Here is a 25406-nt window from a genome sequence, read left to right as displayed (position 1 = left end):
GCCTCCGGCGGTGGGGGTGGGGGTGGGGTGGGGGCGGGGCTTATGCTCCGGGACAGAGACAGGTCAGAAACACAAAAACAGAAGCGTTTACTGACCTGACCCTAATATTACAACCGTGGAGAAGGAAACAGAAGGATGTGGGGCCCAGAGCACTGCAGGGGAGACCCAGACCAGCCAGCGGCGATCGCCTCCTGGAGGAGGCGACACTGAAGTTGAAACCGGAGGATGAGGAAGCAGAGAAGCGCGAGGAAAAGTGTTCTGGACAGAGGCATGTGCCAAGGCCCTGGGGTGGAGGAGGAGAGTGGGGGCACTGGAGATTTTACCCTTATCGACTACGTAAAGATGTTCCGGGCACCACATTTAAGAGAGTGGAGTCTGAAAGAACAGCAATTCATTTCGGAGTGCACGGTCTATGTAGGTTTTAGCTCTGAGGGTGGGCCTCCAAACCCATTACCGTTTCACGTGGCCGCCCGTGTCACAAGTGTTTTGAGCCTCCACTGCGTGTCGGGCACCGGTTCACCCCTGGCGTGGTTCAGCGGTAGCCAAGAGGGACACGGTCCTTGCCTGCCCGTTGCTGCGAACGTCCGTGAAAGCACCCCGAGCAGGGTGCCCTGGTGGAGGGACCCCAGAGGAAGGAGTGACTCCTACTCTTTGGAGGGGTGGGAGACTGCCAGAGGAGGTGACAAGTGAACTGGATTTTGAAGACTGAGTAGGAGGCTGTCAGTCCGCCCCGGAGGGTAGAACGTTCCGGTGGCTGAAAGAACTCGTGCAGAGGTGTGGAAGCCAGATGCATGGGGACTGTTGGTGAAGCTGTCGGGAGCCTGGGGTACCTGGAGCTCAGGATGGGTGCGGGGGGCCAGAGGGAACGAATGTTGGGGGGGCAGATCCCGAAATGTGTTGAATGCTGCGCTAAGAAATTTGGGGTCTTCCCTGAAGGGCAATGGGGAGCCACCGAATGATCCAGTTGCAACGGGGACGTGGTTGGGAGGGCCACAGCTGGGTGCTGGAGAGATCAGGGAGGAGGCCGGCCGGAGGGCAGGTGGGCAGAAGTCCTTGAAGACCAGGGGTAAGCTGGGAGCCCTTTCGCCTATGTTCCCTTTCGGGAAGTCCCTCAGTCTCGACACTTCCCCGTCTGGCTACCCGTTGGCTCTTGTTTCTGGCATGGCTGGGGAGTCCCTTTTCACCCACCTCGTTTCTCCTCGGTCCCTCTGGGAAACGGGCCACTTTGCTTTTACCACACTCCTCACCTACCTTTCACTTTCCAGCCCCAATCCCCGCCCGAGCCCTGCTGGAGATGACGGCTGACCTGTGACCCTCCACTATCCCATTCCTGAAGCGTCAGTGAGGGAAAGACACGGGGTAACCAAAGCTTGGGTTCTTTCCAGTTTGGGGAGGCTGTGAATGCCGCTGCGGGGACCCTCCGGCCCACGTCTGCGCGTGTACACGTTTCTCTTCGATGCCCGGTCTAGAAGTGGGGTTCTGTTCAGCAGAAGCGTCCCAGGGTGGCCGTGCCGAATGGCATGCACCCCGGAAGACTGAGGGGAGGTTGAGAAGTTTGGGTTACCCTGCGTCCTTCGTAGACGCGGCCTGGTGTCTGCCTTTCTCATTTTAGCCTTTCCGGGTTGACGTGTAGTGGTGTCATACAGAGATGTAAATTTGCATGATGAGTCATGATTTCAAGCAACTTTTACTATGCTTCTTGGCTATTTGGAAGGTCTTCTTTGGTGAAGTGTCTCTTTAAGCTCTTTTCCTTTCTTGCCAAACGGAGTTTTGTGCTGTTTATCGTTGTGTTTAAATAAATTTTTTTTTTCAACGTTTATTTATTTTTGGGACAGAGAGAGACAGAGCATGAATGGGGGAGGGGCAGAGACAGAGGGAGACACAGAATCGGAAACAGGCTCCAGGCTCCGAGCCATCAGCCCAGAGCCCGACGCGGGGCTCGAAGTCACGGACCGCGAGATCGTGACCCGGCTGAAGTCGGACGCTTAACCGACTGCGCCACCCAGGCGCCCCAAAAATTCTTAATTTTAATGCGGTTCAATTTATCAGTCTTTTTCTTTATGGCTCGAGCTTTCTATGTGCTGTTTAGGAAGTGTCATCGACCCTAAGGTCATGAAAATATTATCCTCTGTCTCCTTGTGGAAGTTTTATTGTTTCACCTCTGACAGTAGGTCTACAAAATATCTAGATTTGTTTTTGTGTATGATATAAAGTGGAAGGTCAAGGTTCATTTTCCCTCATGTGAATACCCAATTGATCCAGCATCTTTTTTGTTTGTTTGTTTTAATCATGCTTTCGCCGTGACTTTTTGGTAGTGCCTTTCTTGAAAACCAAATGACTATAAACACCAGTCTATTTCTGGACTCTATTCCTTTTCCATTGGCAAGGGTTTTTTTCCTTTGCAACAATACCACGTTATTTTTGATTCTCTAAACTCTTCTCAGGTCTTTGCATTTCTGTATAAATTTGAGCACTGGCTTGTCAATTTCCACCAAAGGAAATCTTGCTGGGGATTTTCTTGAAACTTGAGATTTCACTTGAAACTTTAGTCCAACGAGGGGAGAATGGACATCTTGAAACTGCTTAATTTTCTAATTCGTGACCATGTATCTCCCTCCATTTACTGATATCTTTAAAAATGTATGTAACTAATATCTTGTAGGTGTCTGTGTAGAGGTCCTGTACGTCGTTCAATGGGGCTCATTAGAGTATTTGATTTCTTATGCTGATGCAAATGGTATCATTTTAATCATGCTTGCTCTTGGTATATAGAAATACACCAGATCTTCTTCACACTTTCTTAACTTTGTTAACACGCTTTTTCAAACTGGAGCTTCAGATATAGAAAGAAATAGCTACCAAACCCAGTCCCCAGCTGGGGACTTCTTACCTTTGTTCTGTAGCTTTGTTTTGTTTCTTACCTTGTAAGGTTTGCAGGGGGGTTTGCAGACACCCCCCCCATCTGCTGAGATCATAAGTGCAAGACAGAGCATCCCCAGCTGTGGACTTCATAAACTAGTAACATGTTTTGTATCCTCTTAACAAGTTTTGCAGGGACCATACAGAACAGGACAGTATTGTTAAGCGTATGTGTGTTGCTGTATGACCGATCTCTGAAACTTTTTCACCTTGTACAACTGAAACTTCATACCCATTGAACCATTCCCCATTACCCACCACCACCCCCCCATTCCCCTGAAAAACCACCATTCTGCTTTCTGTTTCTACAAGTCTGATGACTTCAGATCTGTCATATAAGTGGAATCATGCAGTGTTCGTCTTTTAGTGGTTGGCTTATTTCTTTTAGCGTAATGTCCTCAACATTCGTCCACGTTGCAGCCTTCTTTCTTTTTTAAGGCTAAATGATATTCCATCGTATGTGTGTAGCACATTTTCTTTATTCATTCATCAGTTGGTAAACTTAGGTGCCTTTCAGGTCCTGACTGTTGTGACTAATGCTGCAGTGAACATTGGTGTGCAAGTACCTTTGAGACTCTGTTTTCAATTCTTTCGGATACCTACCCAGAAGTGGGGTGCTAGATTGATCACATGGGAGTTCTCTGTTCGATTTTTTGAGGAGCTTCCACACTGTCTTCGGTCATGCCCTTACCTTTTACTAATCCCACAAAGAGGGCATAAGGGTTATGGTTTTTCCACATCCTCACCAACATTGTATCCAACTTAATAGGCGTGCAGTAATAACTCATTGTGGTTTTGATTTGCATTTCCCTGATGATGAATGATATTGATCATCTTTTCATACACCTTCTGGCCATGTTTTTCAATCTTCTTTGGAGAAATATCTATGCAAGACCTTTAGTCATTTTTCAGTCAGGCCATTTGTTCTGTTTTGTTTTGTTTTGCTACTGAATGGTAGGAGTTCATAATTCTGAATGTATTCAGTATATGGTTTGCAAAATATTTGGTATCATTCTCTAGGCTGTCCTTTCACCTTATTGATTATTTCCTGTGCTTCGCAGAGGCTTTTAACGTGGTCCTGTTTGCCTACGTTTGCTTTGCTGTCTGCGTCTTTCTCGTCAGTGTCATAGCCAAGAAATCATTGCCAAGCCCAATGTTCTGAAGTTTTCCCTTATGTTTTCTTCTAGAAGTTTTATAGTTTCAAGGCTTACCTATAGGTCTTTAATCCATTTTAAATTAATTTCTGTGTATGAGGGAAGAGTCCATGCTTCATATTCAGGTTTCCCAGCACCATTTGTTGAAGAGTCCTTCTTCACCGAAGGAGTTCTTCAAAGAAAGAGTCCTTTCTTCATTGGCCGTGTATGCAAAGGTCTATTTCCGGGTTCTCTATTTTGCTTCTTTGATCTGTATGCCTGCTTTTATGCCAATACCTACTTTGTCTGTCTATACAGCAGTATGTGCCTGTCTGCCTTTATGTCTATACCTACAGTGATTACCGTAGCTTGGTAATACGTTTTGAAATCAGGAAGTGTGAGGTCTGTAGCTTTGTTCTTCATTGTCAAAGATTGCTTTGATTATTTAGAGTCCTTCGAGATTCCATGTGAATTTTAGGATGGTTTTTTTACCTATTTCTGCAAAACATGCCATTGGGATCTTGACAGAAACTGCCTTGAATCTGTAGATTGCTGTGGGCATTTTTAGTATTAAGTCTTCCAATCCATGAACATGGGATGTCTTTCCATTTATTTGTGCTTTCTTTTCATTTCTTTTAGCAATGTTTTGTGGTTTTTGGAGTACAAGTCTTTCACCTCCTTGGTTAAATTTCTTCCCAAATATTTGATTGTTTTTGATGCTATTATTAATGATATTATTTTAATTTCCTTTTGAATTGTTCATTGTTAACCTATAGAAATGCAACTGATTTTTGAGTGTTGATTTTATATCATTTGTTCATTAATTTGTGAATTAATGAATTTGTTAATGTATTTGTTAATTAATGTGTGTGTGTGTGTGTGTGTGTGTAATCTTTAGAGTTTTCTCTATATAAGGTCATGTCAGCTATGAACAGAGATCATTTTACTTCTTCCTTTCCAATTTGACTGCCTTTTTTTTTTTTCCTAATTGCTTTGACTAGGACTTATACTTCTACATTAAATAGAAGTGGTGAGAGTGGGCATTCTTGCTTTGTTCTGACCTTAGAGGAAAATCCATCAGTTTTCTACCACTGAGTAAGAGGTTAGCTGTGGCCTTTCATATATGACCTTTCTGGGTTGAGATAATTTCCTTCTGTTTCTGGCTTGTTAAATGTCTCTATCATGAAAAGATGTTGAATTTTGTCAAATGCCTTTTCTGCATCAGTTGAAATGATCATGTGATTTGTCTTTTGCTCTATTAATGTGGTGTATTTTCGTATACTGAATCATCTTTGCACCCCAGGGACAAATTCCACTTGATTGTGGCATATAGTCATTTTAATATGTTGTTGGATTCCATTTATTAGTATGTTATCAAGGGGTTTTGCATCAGTATTCATCAGGGATATTGGTTTGGAGTTTTCTTTGTCTGGCTTTGATATCGGTATAATGCTGCCCTCATGAAATGAGTTTGGAATTGTTCTCTTAGCTTCGATTTTTCAAAAGAGTTTGAGAAGGAGTGACATTAATTCTTCTTAAAATGTTTGCTAGAATTTACCAGTGAAGTCATCTGGTCCTGGGCTTTTCTTTGCTGTGACAGTTTTGGTCACTGAATCAACCTCCTCACTATTTATAGGTCTGTTCAGATTTTCTATTTGTTCATAATTCAGTGTTGGTGGGTTGTATGTTTCTAAGAATTTATCCACTTCTACATTATTGAGTTTGTTGGTGTATAATTATTTGTGGTATTCTCTTACAATCCTTTTTATTTCTGTGGCATCAGTCGTAAAGTCTTCTGTTTCTTTTCTGATTTTAGTTACTTGAGTCTTCTCTTACTTTTGTTAGTCTAGCTAAAAGTTTGTCAATTTTGTTGATCTTTAGAAATACAGTAGATTTTTTTTTTATATCGTTCTCATATCCAGTATCCTTGTTCAATGATTATTATTCTAATAGTTTGTTAAGTATCTGGACTTTTCTAGGTGCTCAGTCCTTATATCATTTTATTCTTTATAGTTTTCTGATCTTTACACATTTATTTATTTTTCTTGCCTTACTGCATTGACTGGGGCCTCCAGGATAAGACACTTGTCTTTTTCCTGCCCTCAAGTATATCATGTTCAGTATTTGACCATTACACATGATGTTGGTTGTGTATATTATGCACACATGCATGTCTGTGCGCTCCTTATCAGATCAAAGAAGATTCCTTCTATTCCTGGTTTTTTGAGAGTGTTTTAAAAAATCACGAATGGGTGTTACAATTTTTTAAATGTGTTTTCTGGACCTATTAAATTATGATACACATTTTCTTCTTTATTTTCCTAATGTGATGACATAGATTACTGACTTTCAAATGTCAACCTAACCTTGTATTCCTGAAATAAACCTCACATGATAATGATGTGTATCACATATACACATATACACATTTTGTGTATATCGTTACCTTTGATCTGTTAATATTTTGTCTGTATATTTATGAGAACGATTGACCTATAATTTTGCTTTCTTTCTTTTTATTAAAAAAATTTTTTTAACATTTATTTATTTATTATTATTATTTTTTAACGTTTATTTATTTTTTGAGACAGAGAGAGACAAAGCATGAACGGGGGAGGGTCAGAGAGAGGGAGACACAGAATCTGAAACAGCCTCCAGGCTCTGAGCTGTCAGCACAGAGCCCGACGCGGGGCTCGAACCCACGGACCGCGAGATCATGACCTGAGCTGAAGTCGGCCGCTTAACCGACTGAGCCACCCAGGCGCCCCAACATTTATTTATTTTTGAGAGACAGAGAGAGACAGCATGAGCAGGGGAGGGGCAGAGAGAGAGAGAGGGAGACACAGAATCCAACGCAGGCTCCGGGCTCCGAGCTGTCAGCACAGAGTCCGACGCGGGGCTCGAACTCACAAACTGCGAGATCATGACCTGAGCCGAAGTCGGTCACCTAACTGGCTGAGCCACCCAGGCGCCCCTAACTTTACTTTCTTTTAATGTCAAGGTGTTAAATTTTATTTTTATTATTTATTTTTTATTTTAGAGAGAGAGAGCGAGAAGGAGCACAAGCAGGGGAGAGGGGCAGAAGGAGAGAGAGGGAATCTTAAGCAGGCTCCAAGCTCACTGGGGAGCCCAACATGGGACTCAATCCCATGACCCTGGGATCATGACCTGAGCTAAAATCAAGAGTCAGATGCTCAAACTGACTGAGCCACCAAGGTGCCCCTTAATGTCAAGTTTGGATACAAAGTTATGTCTTTCATTCTAGGGTTAGTTCACTTACATTTGATGAAAGTACTGACGTGTTTGGGATTAAATCTATTCGTTTTCCTTTTGTCTATCTATTCTTTATTCCTTTTTTCTTCTTTGTTTCCTTTTTTGGAAGAATAAAATTTAAAACATTAGTATTATATGTTTCTTTTCTATTTTCTTTCATAAATTTTTAGGGCTTATCTTAGAGATTACAATATGCATATTTGATTTTTTTTTTTTTTTTGAGTCCACTTTGTGTTGGTCCTTTTATCATTTCCCAGACAATACAGTAACCTTTAACTTTATTCACTCCTCACCTTTGGGGCATCATGGTAATGTGTTTTAATTCTGCATAAGTTTAACCTTCCTAAGACCTTATCAGCCTATCAGTGACAAGTTAGGGTCTATTAGTGACAAATTCTCTCAGGTGTTTTGCTTTGGTTTGCTTTGAAAAATATCTTTATTTTTAAAGATTCACATTTTTAAAAAATTGCAATTAAGATCTAATTCACGGATTTATTTATTCACTTTTTAACAGTGTACGATTAAGCGGCTGTTAGTACATTCACAAAGTTGTACGACCATCAGCCCTGCTAACTGCACAATATTTTCATCACCCAAAGAAAAAAAAAAAGCCATACCCATTAGCCATCATCCGCCATTCCCTCTCCTTCCAAAGCTCCAGCCCCTGGCAACCACTAATCTCTTTCCTGGCTCTATGAATCTGCCTGTTCTAGAAATGTCATGTAAATGGAGTCATACAATATGTGGCTTTTTGTGCCCGGTTTCTTTACCTCGGTATAAATTTTCAAGATGCATCTGTGTTGAGGCATGTATTAGTACTTTATTCATCTTTACGGCTGAATAATATTCTGTTCTATGGATATTCTATGCTTTGTCCATTCAACTGATAGACATTGGGGCTGCTTCAAGTTTGGGACTGTTATGAATAATGCTGCTGTGAATATTCAGGTACAGAGGTTTTTTTTTAATGGGCGTATGTTTTCAATTCTTTTTACTCTGTACCTAGAAGTCAGTTTGCTTTGCCATGTGGTAACCCCATATTAACTTTTTGAGAAACTTTTAAACTGCTTTCTATGGCAAATGTACCATTTTTAAAAAATCTTTTTAACGTTTATTTATTTTTTGAGAGAGAGAGAGAGAGAGACAGAGACAGAGAGCAAGCAGGGGAGGGGCAGAGGGAGAGGGAGACACAGAATCGGAAGCAGGCTCTGGGCTCTGAGCTGTCAGCACAGAGCCCGACGCGGGGCTCGAACTCACGAACTGTGAGATCAGGACCTGAACTGAAGTCGGACACCCAGCTGACTGAGCTACCTAGGCGTCCCAGCAAATGTATCATTTTACAATCCCAGGAGCAATGTATAAGGATTCCAAAACGCTACATCTTTTTCCCCCCACTTTTAATTTTTCTGTTTTTAAAATCGCCATCTAGTGGGTGTTATTTGAGTTTCCCTAACGACTAATGATGATGAGCATCTCCTCATATGTTCATTGCTCATGAGTATAACTTCTTTAGAGAAATGTCCGTTCAAATATTTTGTACAATTTAAAATTGCGTTATCTTTTAGATCTTGAGTTGTAAGAACCCTTTAAATATCCTGATACTAGAGCCCTAACAAATATATAATTTAAAAATATTTTTTCTCAGGGGCGCCTGGGTGGCTCAGTCAGTTAAACGTCCAACCCTCGGTTTTGGCTCAGGTCGTGATCTCGTGGTTTGTGAGTTCAAGCCCCACGTCGGGCTCTTTGCTGAAAGTGGGGAGCCTGCCTGGGATTCTTGCTGTCCCCGCTCTCTCTGCCCCTCCCCCACTCCCTCTCTCTGTGTCTCTCTCTCTCAAAAATAAAGAAACTGTAAAAAAAATAAATAAACATAAACAAAATCCAATTTTTTTTCTCATTTTGTATTTTGCCTTTTCACTTTCTTGCTAGTGTCTTTTTTTTTTTTTTTTAATGTTTATTTATTTTTGAGACAGAGAGAGACAGAGCATGAACAGGGGAGGGTCAGAGAGAGAGGGAGACACAGAATCCGAAGCAGGCTCCAGGCTCTGAGCTGTCAGCACAGAGCCCGGCGCGGGGCTCGAACTCATGGACCGTGAGATCACGACCTGAGCCGAAGTCAGACGCCTAACCGACTGGGCCACCCAGGCGCCCCATTGCTAGTGTCTTTTGATGCATAAAAGTTTTAACTTTTGAAGTAGTCCAATGTATCTATTTTTTCTTTGATGCTTGTGCTTTCGGGGTCATAGCTAAGAAACTACTATGTGATCAAGGTCACCAAGAGTTCCGCCTGTGTTCTATTTTTAAAGTTTAATAGTTCTCCCTCTTACAGCGCGGTCTTCAATCCATTTTGAGTTAGCTTTCGTATCTGGTATGAGATGGGAGTCCAATTTCACGCTATTGCACGTGGATGTCCCATTGTCCCAGCACTGTTGGTTTCAAAGGCTATTTCCCCCCCAGCAAATTGTCTTGGTACCCTTGTCAAATATCACTTGAACACAAATGTGTAAGTTTCTCCCTGGACTTTGAATTCGATTCCATTGATCTATATACAGGTTAATATCATACTCTGTTGATTGGTGTAGTCTTGTAGTAGGCTTTGAAATAGAGAAGTCTGAGTCCCTCAATTTTGTTCTTCTGTTTCAAGATTATTGTGTCTATGCTAGCCCTCCGTGTCTCCATATGAATTTTAAGATCAGCTTTTTAACTTCTGCAAAAGAACCAGCTGGGCTTTTTATAGGGATAACTTTGAATCCGTTGGTCGTTTGGAGAAGTCATCTTAACAATACTGAGTCTTCCAATGCATGAACGTGGGATAGCCTTCCATTTATTTGGGTCTTCTATCATTCTTTCAACAATGTTTAGTAGTTTTCCGTGTGCAAGTCTTCCACTTTTGTTAAATTTCTATTTCATTCTTTTTGATATTATTGTAAGTGAAATAAATTACTTTCTTTTTTTTTTAAATGCATATTTAGTGTTGAAAGAGAGAGAGACAGAACAGGGGAAGGGCAGAGAGAGAGGGAGACACAGAATCCAAAGCAGGCTCCAGGCTCCGACGTGTCAGTACTGAGCCTGACCCAGGGCTCGAACTCACGAACCACGAGATCGTGACCTGAGCCAAAGTCCAGCGCTTAACCAACTGAGCCACCCAGGAGCCCTGAAATTACTTTCTTCATCACACATTCAGATTGTTCATTCCTGTTGTACAAAGATACAATTGGTTTTTCATGTTGTATCCTGTTTTTCATCTTGTATCCTGCAACCCTGCTAAACTTATTAGCCCTAATAGTTTTTGTTTGTTTGTTTTGTTTCACTTTGGCTTTTTGGTGTGGATTCTTCAGAATGTATATACAAGATCATGTCATCTGCAAACAGAAATGCTTTACTTCTTCTTTTCCAATCAGGATGACTTTTATTTCTTTCTCTTGACTGGTTGTCTTGGCTAGAACTTCCCATACAATGTTTAATAGAAATCATGAGAGTGGACATCTTGGTCTCGTTTATGATCTTACAGGAAAAGCTTTCAGTTTTTCGCCATTAATTATAATGTTAACTGTGGGATTTTAGATCTTTTTTTTTTTTTTCATATTGAGCTTGCCTTATTTTTGCGAAGGATTTTCTTTTATATAAAATTCTAAGTTGGCTTTTAGTATGTATTTTTCTTTAAAATTTTAAATAGTTTTCCTATAATGTGTGTAGAGTGTGGGTTTTGTTTGTTTGTTTGTTTGATCGTTTTTGTATTTGTCCTTCTTGAGGTTTGTAAGACTTTTCAAATCTTGGATTAATGTCTTTTTCTACTTTTGAAAAATTCTTAACCAATGTCTCTATTATTGCTTCCGACTTGTTCTGTCTCCTCTATGTTCTACATCCATGTACATGGGACCTTTTCGCAATGGATATGTCTCTTTTGCTCTTTCCTGTATTCTTAAACATTCTTTTTCTTTGCATGCTTCCATCTGAGTACTTTCCATTCCAGCTCACCAATCCTCTCTTCTAATGTTACTAATCTGTTGCTAAATTCATTCAATTCTTATAAATTGCGATTAATTGAATTTTCTTAGTGCTGGGGCTTCTACTTTTAAATAGGTTCTAGATTTCTGGTGGAATTCCTGAACATCCTCATCCGGGTTCTTTTAAATCGTGTTAGATAATGCCACTTTCTGAATCGCCCATGTGTCCGTTTCTACTTTCCTGTTGGTTTTTGGTCATTTGGTACTGTTTCCTGGTCTGCCTTGTCAATTTAATTGAATGCTGGACATTGTGCATGAAAAATATAGAGGCTTTGAGTGAAGCTAACTTTTTCCACATAGGTCCTAACTTTCTCCTAGCAGACAGGCAGGTCATTTGGATGCAGTCACAGCTCAACGGGTCCTGACTTTTCCTTATTCCCAACGGGTCCTGACTTTTCCTTATTCCCCTTTATACCCTTTCCCGAATAACTGGGTATTTACCAGGTCCCATCTTCCTTGTCAGGCCCTGAACTCCAAGACTTCCCTCAGCCTTGTGAAATTGTCAAAATCTCTTCTTCGGTTTTCGGCCTCTTGCCAGATTCTCTCTGCTGCTGGGTCATTTGCAATGACTTGGCAAATGATTTGAGGGGAAATTGCGTGCAGGATTCCAATGCATTTTTTTTTGCTCTCTCTCTGGAACCCCGGCCTCTCAACTACTCTCTAACTTGGTCGCTCTCTCTCGTGTCTTCTCACGTTTTTTTCTTGCTTAGTAGCTGTTCTCGACTGTAAGGCTTCCATCTGATAACAGCTACTCCACCGTAGCCAGAAATGGAAGTCCCCCTTCACGTTTTATTTTTGCAAATACGACATTAACTGACATGTGACCTTTTATGAAACAGTTCGGTCGTACAAAAAGGTGTATCAGATAATAGAGTCAACACCCATGGGAGCTTTGCTCGGTTTCACCAAACTGTTGACACATTTGGATACCACCGCCCCCCCCATCCCATCCCCTCCTTTTCTACACTATTCAGAGTTTGATGTTTTTTTTTATCGTCCCCTTGAATTTCCTTATACGGCCAGGACACAGGTATGTTCACCTAAACGATGGAGAGAGCGCTGTTTTACACAGTGTTTTTGTGACAGAGATGGTCTTACATGAATTTCTGCTTATTTTATTTTATCTTCATCATGCATTTTGCTTGTGGGGGTCACTCGCTTTGTTGGTGCGGAGCTACGATTCATTTTCACACGGAGCGATCACACCGCAACTCATCTTTCCATTCTCTCGCGGAAGGGTATCCACATTATTTCCCAGACGCGAATGGCCGTCGATAGGTGTTTCCATGACACCGTGTCCTCAGCGCCACGCGATGTTGTCAGACTTTGAATTGTCACCAACCTAGTAAAATTAAACGGCACGTCATTGTGGTTTTCATTTGCATGTCTTTCTTGACTGTGAGGTTAAGCACTTTCTGATCCCATGGCCCCTCCTTCTCCTGCTTCTGATTTCCGACCTCCAAGCTTCTCTACTTCCCTAGAATCTCCTGGAATTCGGCTTTTAGTCTGAACTACTACAACCCCTGAACTCCGAGCCTGGTGGATAAACACCCCTCCAGGGCTCCGGTCCATCCCCATTTGACAGATGAGAACACAGAGAATCAGAGGGGCCAGGAACTTGCCCAAGGACGCACAGCTGGGATCCGGGCGCCCTTCACTCCTCTGTAGGAGACCCCAGCGGTAGGCCCTTCCACAGGGGGTCCCACCGCAGGAAGGCACCTAGGGGACCCTCTGCCCTTCGCTCAGAAAGCACACGGGGGGAGGTTTGGTGTGCACCTGGGGAGAAAGTGCTGTTGTCCCTACGACTCAGCCTGAGCATGAAGACCCACCGAGGGGCAGATTCTGGCGCAGGGAGAGCGCGATGGGACCGGGGAGGAGGCCTTTACCATTCTGGGCTGTTGTTTCCCAAAGGGAGGGGCTTACTTTAGGTGTGAAATATCCCTGCACCCCCGAATGAAAGAGTTAGGCCTTTTTCAGTCTTCTTTTGGTCCTCTGATCCGGGAAGTGGCGAGAATCTCAGTTTGGCGCTATGTGGCCCTCGACACCCCTCTGATGCTCTTGAATCCTCCTTTTTGATGGACGCGGGCGGGATTGCCCCACTTGCACGTGTCAGGCGGGAGATGGCATCTCACTCAAATTCAGTTGCTCTCTTTTGTTTCCCTTGCGTTTAGTTGTACAGCCGAGCAACCATTTTGTTTCAGAAACACCAACAGAACATCTACAAATATGTTGGGCACTGTTCCCGAGGCTTTACAAACACTGAGTAACGTACTTCTCCCAGGGCCCCTCCGAGGCGGGTACGGTTAGGATTGTCTCCATTTCACTGATGAGGACTCTGAGGCCCGGGAAGTTTCCCTGAGGTCACACCGCCTATAAACGGCAGTGCTGGGGTCTGAGCTGAGGCAGGCTGGCCCTGAGCCTGTGTTTTAACCACCGCGGTGACACGGTCTCTCCATTTCATACGAGTTACCTGTTGATTGCAGGGATTCATTTCCTTTCGGGACGTGTTTGTTGGAGCCAGAAATGGAAGGCAAGGTAAAGATCATTAGCAAGTAGATAATAGCGCCCGTGAAAACCTTGAAGGCAGTTAAGTGGCAGGCGTTCTGGAACATTCCAAGGAGGCTTCACGGATACAAAGGTAGAGGAAGGGGGCCACGAAGACTGAGTTTGGAGGGTCGGGAGGGGGAAAGGTGTTCGAGGAGAAGACTCAGCACACGAATTCGCCTCATGCAAAGGCAGAGAGGCATGATGGGGCCTCAGGGCTAAGGGGGTGCTGAGTAATTCACAGAAGCTGGCCAGTAATTGCAAGAACCCAACACCTTTGTATAGCATTTTACACTTCACGGAGCACTGTCACATCTGTTTTCCACTGACCCGAACTGCCAGGTGCAGTGGGCATGATTGTCCCCCTTTTAGAGATGATAACCGAGGTCAGAGAGAAGAAACACCAGAGATAAGCTGTTATTTGCTCCGAGATACGCTGGCTTCAGATTCTGGGCCCCTTGCTCTATTCCACTGTATCCAGATATCTTTAGGGGCAAGCAAGAGAAATATAATTCAACGTGGTTGAGCCAAATAGGGTGTGTTTTTTCTCCAGCTTGTATAAATGAAAAGGCCAGAGGTGGACATCAGATACGGCTGGATCCAGGTCCTCAAATAATGCCATGGGGACTCTGGATTTGTATTTCTCAGGTTTTGAGAAAGTTTCAGGCAGGCTGTCCTTAAGAGGTGATAAAGATTACCAGCTTCCAGGGGCCCCCCCGGGTGGCTCAGTCGGTTGAGCGTCCGGCTTCGGCTCGGGTCATGATCTCGCGGTCCGTGGGTTCGAGCCCCGCGTCAGGCTCTGTGCTGACAGCCTGGAGCCTGGAGTCTGCTTCATGTTATGCGTCCCCCGCTCTCTCTGCCCCACCCCTGCTTGTGCTCTGTCTCTCTCTGTCTTTCAAAAAAAAAAAAAAATTAAAAAAAAAAAAAGATTACCAGCTTCCAGCAGGCTGGTAAAAACTGAAAAGTTTTTGTGTTCAACACTATTTTATCCGGTTCTATCTTCACGTACGTACAACAGCCAGCGCTCAGCAGCCAACATTATTTTATTTTCATAGCTATGCTATTTATTTTAAGGTGTGTGAGGAAAAAACCCAAGAGCTCTGGATATTATTGCTTAGGATGAGTCTGGAGTTAGATTTTTTTAAACATTTTTATGTATTATTTAGTTTCAAGAGACAAAGAGAGCAGGAGAAGGGCAGAGCGAGAGAGGGAGAGAATCCCAAGCTGGCCCTGTGCTGCCAGGGCAGAGCCCGATGCGGGGCTCAAACCCACGAACCGTGAGATCACCACCTGAGCTGAAACCAAGAGTCAGATGCTTAACCAACTGAGCCACCCAGCCGCCCCGCTGGAGTTAGATTTTTTTAAGGGAGCTCATTTATAGAAAACATTAAATAAATGACAGTACACACAACCTACAAATATGGCCCACATTTTGAAAGTGAGAAATTTAGGGACCTCTTGGCTAGAGCATTCCGGGGTCCCTCTACTTCGAATGCTCTAAGGTCTGTATGAGTCACAGCTGTGTGTTGAGTGTTTATGTGTCAGGGGCCACGTCCAGGGCTGTCTGCAAAATGCTGTTTTGAACTCTCACAAGAATCTGGGAAGCAGGCTTTACCGTCTCTCTAGGGCCCAGAGAGGGGAAGTGAGCAGCCCAGAGCAACGCAGCTGGTGATCCCAACCTCTCAGTGCGCTTAGCCACTGCCTGCTTGGTGACTCGTTAGGGAGCTCAGAGGGAGCTCTTAGTGGGGCCAGAGTAGGGTGGGGGGAAACCCAGGATGGCGGGGCGGGGGGGGGGTGTCTTCCCATTGTGGGCTCAGGGATCGTGTCTGGAAGAAGCCGCGTGTATAGCTCAGCCCCTGCATGGGTCATCCCTCTAGGCTCATTCCAGCTACAGTCCTGACCCCAGGGGCCAGTGTGGATGGGGCTCCCGGGCCTGGGCAGGTGAACCCCGGGGCCTCTGGCTGGCACCTGCTTAAGCAGACACAGAGCTGGGATGCAGCAGGCAAAGTGCCCACAAGAGGCCTGCAGTGCCAGCCTGGTGGGTCGCTCCTCCCGGGCAGGTCCGTGCAGTTCTCCAAAGAGGCCTCTCCTCCGTCTCGTCCGGGTCCCGGAGTCAGGGTGTGGGTCCTCCGGGGGGGGTCCGGCCTGGGTTCCCCGCAAGCTTCCTAGCGTACTCACTAACCTGGGCTCTGTGACCGACGTGGAAGTCTCGTTCCGGGCTCACCTTATCTTTGGAATCCAGGAGGGCTCTCCTTCGTGGGCTAACCCTTGGATCTGCTATTCAGTGGGGAGCCCGTCTGTCCGGCCAACTAGCATCCACACGGGTGCTTCGTGGAGAACAGGACTCAAGATCTCTGCTTGTCAAATACCAGTGTCCCCTCCCCTGGGAGCGTCCACGGGCTCCTCAAACTCTGGCTTCTCCAAGAATCCGAGGCAAGGCTTCCAAGGGAGGGAAAGGACCAGAGACAGGGAGGCTGTTCGGGGTCCCTGGGTCCCCAGGCCTGGGCCCGCTCTCTCACTGTGCGTCTCTTCCAGGATCCCGAGAGCCAGCATGCTGTGTGGCTGGGCGGCCCCTCTGTTCCTGCTGATGCTCCAGGGTGGTGAGTAGGGGCCCCCCCCCCCAGGTCTGTGGGTGGGGAGGACCGGGCTGGCCTGTGGGATCCGGGGAATGGCTGGAAGCTCCGGGACAGGGGCTGTGGTGTCTGCCCGCTTGGGCTGGACCAGCCCGCTCTGTCAAGCTGAACCCGTGCAACCGCAGGGCTCCGTTAGCCGGGAGGGGGTGGTGTTGAGTCCCGCGGGCGGCCCAGCTTCTGCAGCAAACAGCTGGGGTCTTCGGGTCCCCCTGAGGGGGTAAGAGACTCCTTGGTCTCTGCAGCTGCCACTCCTCGGAGTGAGGAAGTCCTGCCTTTGGGCTAACCTCCTTTTGTCTTGATGGTCTGGCTCTCCTGAGAGATGTTTTTCAACAACCACAGGATCCTCAGCAGACACGGATGGTCCCCAGTTGGGGGGGAGGAGGGGAGGTGGAGACCAAAGTAGCCAAACCCTGGAAGGCGCCCCAGGGGACTAGAGGACGCTGCAGTTCGGAGGGAGAGAAGTCAGAGACCTGCGCTGGGAAAGGCCAGAGGTTAGACTTGGAGGCACAGCCGGGGCTGAGAGATCCAGGAAGCCTTCCCGGAGGAGGCGGGACGCGGCATCCAGGCTCAACAGTGGGGCTGGACTGGAAGCAGGGTCCCTCGGCCGCTGCTCTGCTGACTCTGAATTTCTCTCTGGTTTTTACCGAAAGACCCAGAGCTTCAAATAGTTTCTTCAGGAAACAGATGTCTGCCTCTTTTATTTTCCTCTTCTGAGTGACCAGCACCCGTGCTAGGTCACCCGCCAGGGGGCCACGCCCCGTGGGTGCAAATCATAATCCCTCCCTGCGTACTGGGTGCCGGGAATCACCTCACCGCCCCGTGCAGTCCGTGCTGCCCGGACATCCGGTTCTCACTTGAGGACACCAAGGCTCAGAGAGGTTGAGGGATAGGCCCAGAGCCACACAGCCAGGCTGCTGGAACCCTAAGTCTGTCTCATCCCCGTGGGCTTAGCCTCTTCGCTCTGCTGCTTTAACTGAGTGCCCCGGACAGGCAGCGTGGTCTGTGCTGGTGTGATGCCACCCGCATACTCCCACACCCTCCACGGGGGCCAGTGTCCCCAGCTTACAATCAGGGACTCGGAGCAGTCATGAGTCACACGTCCACTTTTCCGGCCTCTCGCAGCCTCCTGCACGCTTTGCTGACCCAGGGCAGGGGGTGGCCCGGGGGTTGGGCTACCGACCAGGCGACTAGGCCCCTGAAAGCACATCCATGCTGGCTTCGTGGCTGCTGTCCCCTCCCCAGTGTCTCATGTTAAGTTTGGGACAAACTTTGTCCCTTGGTGACCTCGAGCCTGGCTGGGAATGGCAGCTTCTCTCCAAGTTCTGGAACCCTGAGGGAGAATAACCAGAGCATAAACAAGGAGTATATGAACGTGGCCAGCACGGTGGCTTCTGCGGCCCCGGGGTCTAGGCCCTGCCAAGATCAAGACAAAAGAGGTTTTCACCACCAAGTGTCGGCGCGGGGCCCCTGGGTTCCTCCCCGGGGGTGGGGGGATGCCTCCTCCTAGAGCTGGACTCCCCGCCACAACTCAGCGCCCTTGGTGATGGCCACACGGAGAATTGTGTTGAGGAGGATTCTGAGGGTCGCCCAGGGGAGAGAGTGCCGTGATCGATTAGTAATGTCTGCTGCGCCTGCGGATGTCAGTCGGTAGCTCAGATGAGATTTTCCTTTCTTGGGTGAGCGTCCCCGCGACCCAGACCCAGACCCGGACCCGGACCCAGAGTGGCTGGAGGTGTGGTCCAGTCTCAGAGCCTCCAGGTCTTCATCTATAAGATGGCAGGGGCAGCCGAAGAAGGGTTTTCTGGCAACAGCCTCCTTGCCTGCAGATCTGGCTTCTGGCCTGAAGTGAGGCCCAGGAAGGGAATGTACCCACCACCCCCTTGGGCCTTCATTAGTGAAGGACACATAGGAAAATAGCCACTAAGAATGAATCTGCTTAAAAAGGGGAACAAATTTCTGGTAAATAGCTGGGGGGTTGGGGGCGGGGGAAACAGGACTCTTGGCCCTTGATCTTACGAAACAAAACGAAGCTGAAGGTTATTAGCTGTGTTGTCAAACATGTAGGTGCATTTAGGCTACGATTGCACCTACGCCTTTAGAATAAAGGGGAGCGATTCATGTCGGGGGTGGGAGAGCATGAAATCTCCCAACAAAACGGCCCACGTCACTCGGCGGAGGCAGCGGTGTGGCCAGAAGGATAATACGTTTTGGCCAAAGTTTTTGAAGGCTTCTTGGTTTGGGCGGATGTTTTCTGACTCCTTCGATGCCCTTCCGGCCCCACGGAGGTCCGCGGCCTGTCCCGCACTAGCTGCTGTGAAACAGAGGGCTCCTCCTTGTTGGGGGCTTGGGGGCATTTTCCAGCTGTGTTCCCGGTGACCTCACAAATCCCTCTCGCAGGACCTGCAGATTCACCCCTGCGTCTGGGGAGTTCAGGATTTGCCACCGAGAAGGGGACTGGCCAGGAGGGACACAGAGCTGGTGGCTGGACACGGGGCTCAGGGGAGAGAGGGCTGAGGGGGGTGGGGGCCGCTTCGTTTGTTACGTTTCACATTCAGAGTGTCCTGTCTCCATAGCTAGCCTTGAAACTCGGGGGTCACACAAGGGACTCCTAGGTGGCAGGGACCCCCTTCCCCAAGCCCGCATCTCAGTGGCTCCTGGGTTGCCATATTCGTCCTGACCCCGGGATCCCCGCCTCCACTCGCCCTCCAGCCCTCGAGGGGGTGAAGGAGTGAGGCTCCACTCGACCTCCGGCCCGCCCCCCACCGCGGCCTCTTTCTTCCTAACCTTCCAGCCTGGGGTTGCCTAGACCTCGTCTGCTACACCGATTACTTCAAGACAGTCACCTGCACCCTGGAGACATGGACCCTCCACCCCGGCACGCTCACCCTTACTTGGTAAGTGGCCAGGCCTCGCTGGGCCTCACCGGCCCTGGGACTGCCTGGGTGGAGCGGGACCGCGGGAGACCACAGGCCGAGCTGGACCCACTGTGTGCCGGGCACGTGGCTTAGCAATTAAAATAACAGCCGCCACTTCCGGACGGTCCTGTCAGCAATGTCACCAGCAGCATATGGTTTAGCCCCAAGAAAGACTGTGAGCCTGGAATCACCGTGCCGGTCTTAGGGACGGCCACATGCCCACTGACGTGTCCGGAGCATGCCCTTGAGAGATGAACGGGGCAGTTCGGTCCAGCTCCAAAGGCTGTACTCTCTCGCCCACGGATGCCCAATTGTAATTTTGAGACCCGCGGATGACCAGACTCCCACGTGATTTTTTTTTTTTTTTTTTGAGCCCTCCGTGCCTCCCTGCTCCGTGCTTCCTGTGAATGATCCCTTCCAGTCCTCACGATTATTGCACCCGTTTTACAAACGAGGACTCCGGGGTTCAGAGAGGTTATGCAACTTGCCCAAGGTCACACAGCTGGTGACTGGTGGAGCTGGGGTTGAAACACAGGCCGCTTGATTCCAAAATCCGCGGGGCCCCCATCCGTCCGTATGGTGAAAAAAAAGCTCACTGACGACACTCGTTTAAGAATGGTGGGACAGGAAAAGCAGGGATTTAGAGCCAAGGAGCAGGGGTGGGGTCAGTGGATAGAAAATTACCAATAGGACGAGGCCAGGGTAAGGGGGTTTCTGGCTAAATGACCTAATAGGGTTCTTGCTGACGGCAGCTCGGGCTGGTCAGGTGTCGCCCAGGGGGATGGTGGGAAGTGAGGAACCTCGTCAGACATCCAGGGCCGGGGGATTCTGGCTCACCTGACTTAGCAGGAGTCTTGCCATAATTAATGCTACACCCCTGCAGGCCCTGGGGGCTCAGCAGAGCACAAGACCAATGGGGTCCCAGAAGCTCTGCAGTGTGGGAAGTATCTGGGGAGACAGACAATAATCACACACACAACTGTCAGGCTGCTTTCTGATAACAATGAAAGGGAACAGGAACCTGGGCCACGGGGGTACAGAGCAAGTGACATGGGGGCAGGTGGTCAGGACAGGTCGCTCTGGATGAGGAAGCAGCCGGAGAGCTGGCGAAAGAGCATTCCAGGCAGAGGGCACTGCCCGTGCAAAGGCCCAGAGGGAGGGAGAGCGGCCGAGTTTGAGGAATAGTGAGGAAGTCAGTGTGGCCCGAGTAGAGTGAGTCAGTGTGAGCGAGAATAATAAGCAAAGAAGGTAAGAGGTGGGCAGAGGCCAGAGAGGACGTTTCTATTCTAAGAAATATTTAGCAAAGAACAGAGTCCACACGTCCCTATTGGCCCTGAAGGGTGGTCATGTTCAGAGCCTGAAGGTGTAGGCAGGGAAACAAGTATCTGCCGAACTCCTATGCACACTTCAAGACCCATTGTTTATTGCCCAGTGGGAGTTAAAAAACCAGAGCATCCCACCCCCCCAGCCCCATTCTCCACAGCCTCCCTGGAAATTCACCCAGAGCAGGGGGTGAGGTTCATTTGGCCCTTAGCCTCCTTCCCGTAGGACAGTGATCCAGTTGATGGAATCGACAGGGACAGATTTAGGCTCAGTCTAGGCAAGCTGAGAGTTGCTGCCCTATGTGAGATGGTGAGTTCCCGGTTCCTTGGAGGCATGCAAGCCAAGCCTGGAGACAGCCCATCGGGGATGCTGCAGGGGAAGGAATACCTTCCCTGGGAAAGTGCTGGTAGACCAGGTGACCCCCAGCCTCGCCTCAAATCCCGCCCAGCCCCAAGATTCGGGGCCTCCGCCCTGGCCCTGTGCACTGAGCCCCGCTGGCTTCCAGCCATGATCGGCTGCTCTGTCCTTGAAGGCAAGACCTATACGGAGAACTAGTGGACGAGGTCACCTCCTGCAGCCTCCGACGGTCCACCCACAATGCCACACACACAGAGTACACGTGCCACATGGATGTGTTCCACTTCATGGCCGACGACATTTTCAGTGTCAACATGACAGATCAGTCTGGCAATCGCTCCCAGGAGTGTGGCAGCTTTGTCCTGGCTAAGAGCAGTGAGTATCCCTCGGGACCCGGAGCACAGGTCCCCCTGCCCCCCGGGCCGGCCCTCCCCCATCATCGAAACCAACCTGTCCTGTGTCCTTATTGCCCTTAGAGTTTGTTCTGCAGCTGTGAAGTCGTGTTGGGTTGATAACTAGGCTTGGGCCTTAACCAAAGAGAGGAAGCAGAGGCACGAAATGGGCCTGGCCCGGGGCCCAGGACCTGCCTGTAGGTGACCTTGGACTTGTTCACTCTTTGTAGAATGAGGGCCCTTTAAATCCCAACTCTCTGGGATTCTGCCCCCATCATGAGGCGAGCGGGGGAGACTGTCACAAGGGAAAAACTTCCCTGAGATTTCTCCCATTTATGGGGCCCAGAATTTCCCTCCACCCTGGAGGAAGGGAGGGACCCTGGTGGAAACCGTTGTTTCTATGGGTCCAGAACCAGGGTGGGGCGGGGAAGGGCATAGGAAGCAGCTGTGTGCGTGTGCTTGTGTGTGTGCGTGCGCGTGTACCCAAAGTGGAGGGTCCAGGGAGCGAGTGAGAGCCCCGTGCCCAGAGGCGTGCAGACAGACCGCCAAGAGGGACCTGCCCTTGGGAAGGCTCAGCCCCTGAGGTCTGGGAGTTACTGTCCCCAGATTCCCGGCGGTGGGACAAGAAGATAAGAGGCCATCGTCATTCACACTCTGGGGGTCCATGTTTGCACCACTTGGCACACAGCGGGTGAGCAAAGCTTCACATGTATCCAGACGCACCCACACTTGTACATGTGCACACACACACAGTCATAAGTACACCCTCAAATGCACAGATGTCCCCCCAACCCTGGCCTGGACAGCATGGACAGAGACACTGTCTCAGACACGTGCACATGCATGCATACGGGCACGCACATGCTCATTGGGCCCTCTGGATCTCAGCGTGGCAAGCTCACAGAGCAGGGCCACCCTCCGGTCTCTGAGCGAGAGGCAGCAACCCACCTTTCCAGTTCCTTCCTGCGGCCCCTGCAAGTTTCATTTGTTGATCTACAAATATTTCTCCTGCTCCTGCCCTGTCCTGGGAGCCGTGGGCGCGACACTGACCCCGGAGAGGACAACCTCTGCCCGACGCAGCTAAGATCCCGGAGAAGGGGCGGGTGGTGCCTCTGCTCCTGTATGGAAGTGATCGCTTTTGTCATTAGCATTAATTAATATTAACGATCGCACGTTAGCATCAATTAATATTAACAATGGCTCATTAGCATCGATGCTAATGGAGAATCTTTGGGCTTCTCAGGGAAGCTGGAGCTAAGAGCAAATGATGTCATCGTTTAGAATGGAAATGATGTCATCGTCTAGGCACGGGTGCCTCTGGCTCACATGTTGCTTGGCAAGGTTTTGGATTATTGGCTCCTTCTGGGCTTGAGAGAGCTTCTCCCCGTCTGGGATTCCAGGTTGTCCTTCTCTGGCCACCCTGGTCTGCAGTCCTGCCCAGCCTGAGTGATGGCATCTCCCTTTACACTGGGAGGGCCCTTTACATGGCCTCAGTCCCCAGACAGGCTTTGCCCACTCCTGTCACCCTCCTGCCCCTGCGGCTGCAGCCCCCGGCTAGTCTAAACCTTCCATTTCCCAGAGGAACAAATTGAGGCCCAGAGACAGGGGCTGTTTCCCCCAGAGTCACTTGGGGTGTGGGGGACACGGATCCCGACCTCACCATCGCCCAGCCAGGGTCGGGGAACTTCTTCCCGCCACCACACTCTCCTCGGCTGCTGCCCAGTCTCACCCCTTCTTATCTTTCTGGCTTTTTCCTTTAAGTCAAGCCGTCCCCCCCTTTCAATGTGACCGTGACCTTCTCGGAACATTATAACGTCTCCTGGGACTCCAATCACGATTCCTATCCGCTGAAGGGCAAGCTACAACATGAGCTGCGGTACAGGAGGCAGGGAGACCCCTGGGCACTGGTGAGGCTCTCGGGGGACAGAGGGGAGGGGAGGCACAGGGCTGAGCAGCCTGGGTGCTGGCGGTGGGGAGGGGGCTCCTAGAGACAGCGTGCCAGAGAGGAAGGGGTTGGCATTTCCCCGGGCTCCACCTTGAGCCCGGTCACAGTAGAGGAAGTTTCAGAGATGGGCGCCATCCGGAACCTTCCCACTGGGCTTAGAACGGCCACAATTGAAGAACGCTGGAAGTTTCAATAACCGAGAATGTCCAGTGTTAGAGGGACCATTGTTTCCCAGCTGAAGGCTTCTGGAGGTGTCCTTGTTTAGAGTGTTGGAGAGATCCCAAATGGCCCTCTCTTCAGAACCATGGCGGCCAAAGACCTCTAGAATCATCCACCCTTCAGAGGGGTCCCAGTTGAAGAATTCCATATGTGCGGTAGTTTGGACGGTCCCCAGGGGAAGACGTCCAGAGGCATCCGTTCCTGGGATGCCTGTGGTTGAAGGCTTCCAGAAATGCCTGCTATTGAGAAGGCCCTCTGTGGGAGAATCCCAAAAGTGCCCACTGGGTAAAAATTCCCAGGAGGGGGCCATCCCTGCTCCTGGGGCGTCCCCAGCCCCTGCGGCGAGGGTCCCCTGCCAGGACAGCTGGGGTCACAGGGAAACAGAACAAGGCGTTGTATGACATGCAAGGTTTAGGCAGTGCCCGTGGCTCCGTGTTGCCCCCACCCTTCAGTGGCCGGGACTCAGGCTGAGCCTGGTCCTTGTAGGGGGGCAGGGACTCTGCATGAGAGACGTGGACCCTCTCGTGGTGCTTCTGCTGCCGGTGGGGGCTGGCCTGGGCCGACCCGGTGCATCCTGTCTCTGTGCCGGCAGAGTCCGGGGAGAAAGCTGGTCTCCGTGGACGCGAGGAGCGTCTCTCTCCTTCCCTTGGAGTTCCGCTTTGACTCGGACTACGAGGTCCAGGTGCGCTCGGGGCCGCAGCCCGGCTCTTCCTTCCAGGGGACGTGGAGCGAGTGGAGTGACCCAGTCACCTTTCACACCCTGCCGGAAGGTGGGTAGGACTCCTGTGAGGCATCCGGTTGCTCCTAGTCCCTCCATGCTAGGGGCATCTGCCCATTTTGCAGCTGAGAACACGGAGGCTCAGAGAGATGAAGTCGCTTGTGTGGGGCGGGGGTGGGAGCAGGCCGCCAGCCCGTCTCACTTCGAGGCACCGGCAGCCTCCAATGCCCCGCCACACCAGCCCCGACCCGTCGACCACCACCCCCCTCCCCCGCCCCCTGTGGCCTCCGCTGCAGGTTGGTTCCATTTTACCCAGGGTCTGCTTCCTTCCTAGAGCTAAAGGGAGACGGCCACATCTACCTGCTGTATATCTTCCTGGTCATTGTAGTCATAGTCTTCTTGGGCCTGAAGATCGACCTGCCTTGGAGGTGAGGCCAGGGATTCGGGGAGGCAGGAAGGGGTTCGGCCTCTCTGTGCCCACCCACGGTTGGGGGACACAACCTGTCATCGCGACAGTGATAATGACAGTGACGGAGATAGGAAACGGCTCCTGTTGACTGGGCACGGTGCAGCTGGGGTGCCCACTCACCCCTTCACAGCAGCCCTATGAGCTGGATATTCGGTGACAACCTTCACTGCGCAAATGGGGAAACCGAGGACGCGCAGAGCTGTCAAAGAACTTGCCCAAAGCCGCACAGCTCTGAAGTAGAGGGGCTGAGCCTGTGCTCCTGACGGTGACGTAGGCTATGATCTCGTCTGGTGAAGTTTAAGTTTTGAGTCCGGGGTTTGGGGGCGGGGGGTCACGTGGGGGCCGCCAGGTGGGGGTGAAAGGTTTCTGCTGAAGGTCGCCACCGATTAACGTTAAAACCTAAACGCCCTTGGCCTTCATGAGTGCTGCTGGCAGAGGCAGGAAATGCAGGTGTCGCGTGCCGAGCCCTGGGCAGGGGATCCGCGCCCCCACAGCCCCCAACCCGCCCCGGGCGCAGTTCAATTCTTCGTCTTCATCCAGAGGCAGGGAAGCTGGAGGGGGA

At 49.3% G+C, this 25406-nt stretch overlaps 1 protein-coding gene across 4 annotated transcripts in view; it reads left to right on the top strand.

Moving 5' to 3' along the window:
• IL21R (interleukin 21 receptor) overlaps nt 1-25406 on the top strand; it is a 33573-nt gene that overhangs the window by 4561 nt on the left and 3606 nt on the right. Inside the window, exons 2-9 of one of the 4 annotated variants that reach the window (XM_086692625.1) lie at nt 937-1039; nt 1266-1359; nt 16409-16473; nt 19298-19400; nt 21277-21476; nt 23255-23400; nt 24250-24427; nt 24710-24803. In XM_086692625.1, the coding sequence (XP_086548751.1) occupies nt 16425-16473; nt 19298-19400; nt 21277-21476; nt 23255-23400; nt 24250-24427; nt 24710-24803 (770 nt within the window). In that variant the 5' untranslated portion in view covers nt 937-1039; nt 1266-1359; nt 16409-16424. Of the gene's footprint in view, nt 1-936; nt 1067-1265; nt 1360-16408; nt 16474-19297; nt 19401-21276; nt 21477-23254; nt 23401-24249; nt 24428-24709; nt 24804-25406 lie in introns of all 4 variants that reach the window. The other 3 variants (XM_086692626.1, XM_086692627.1, XM_086692623.1) reach the window with 3 other exon arrangements.

Source organism: Puma concolor, chromosome E3, assembly GCF_028749965.1.
Source record: "Puma concolor isolate L17-30 chromosome E3, mPumCon1.1.hap2, whole genome shotgun sequence".
NCBI classification, from domain to species: domain Eukaryota; kingdom Metazoa; phylum Chordata; class Mammalia; order Carnivora; family Felidae; genus Puma; species Puma concolor.
The sequence above is the reverse complement of the archived record's forward strand: the minus strand, read 5'-3'. Positions and strand labels throughout refer to the sequence as shown.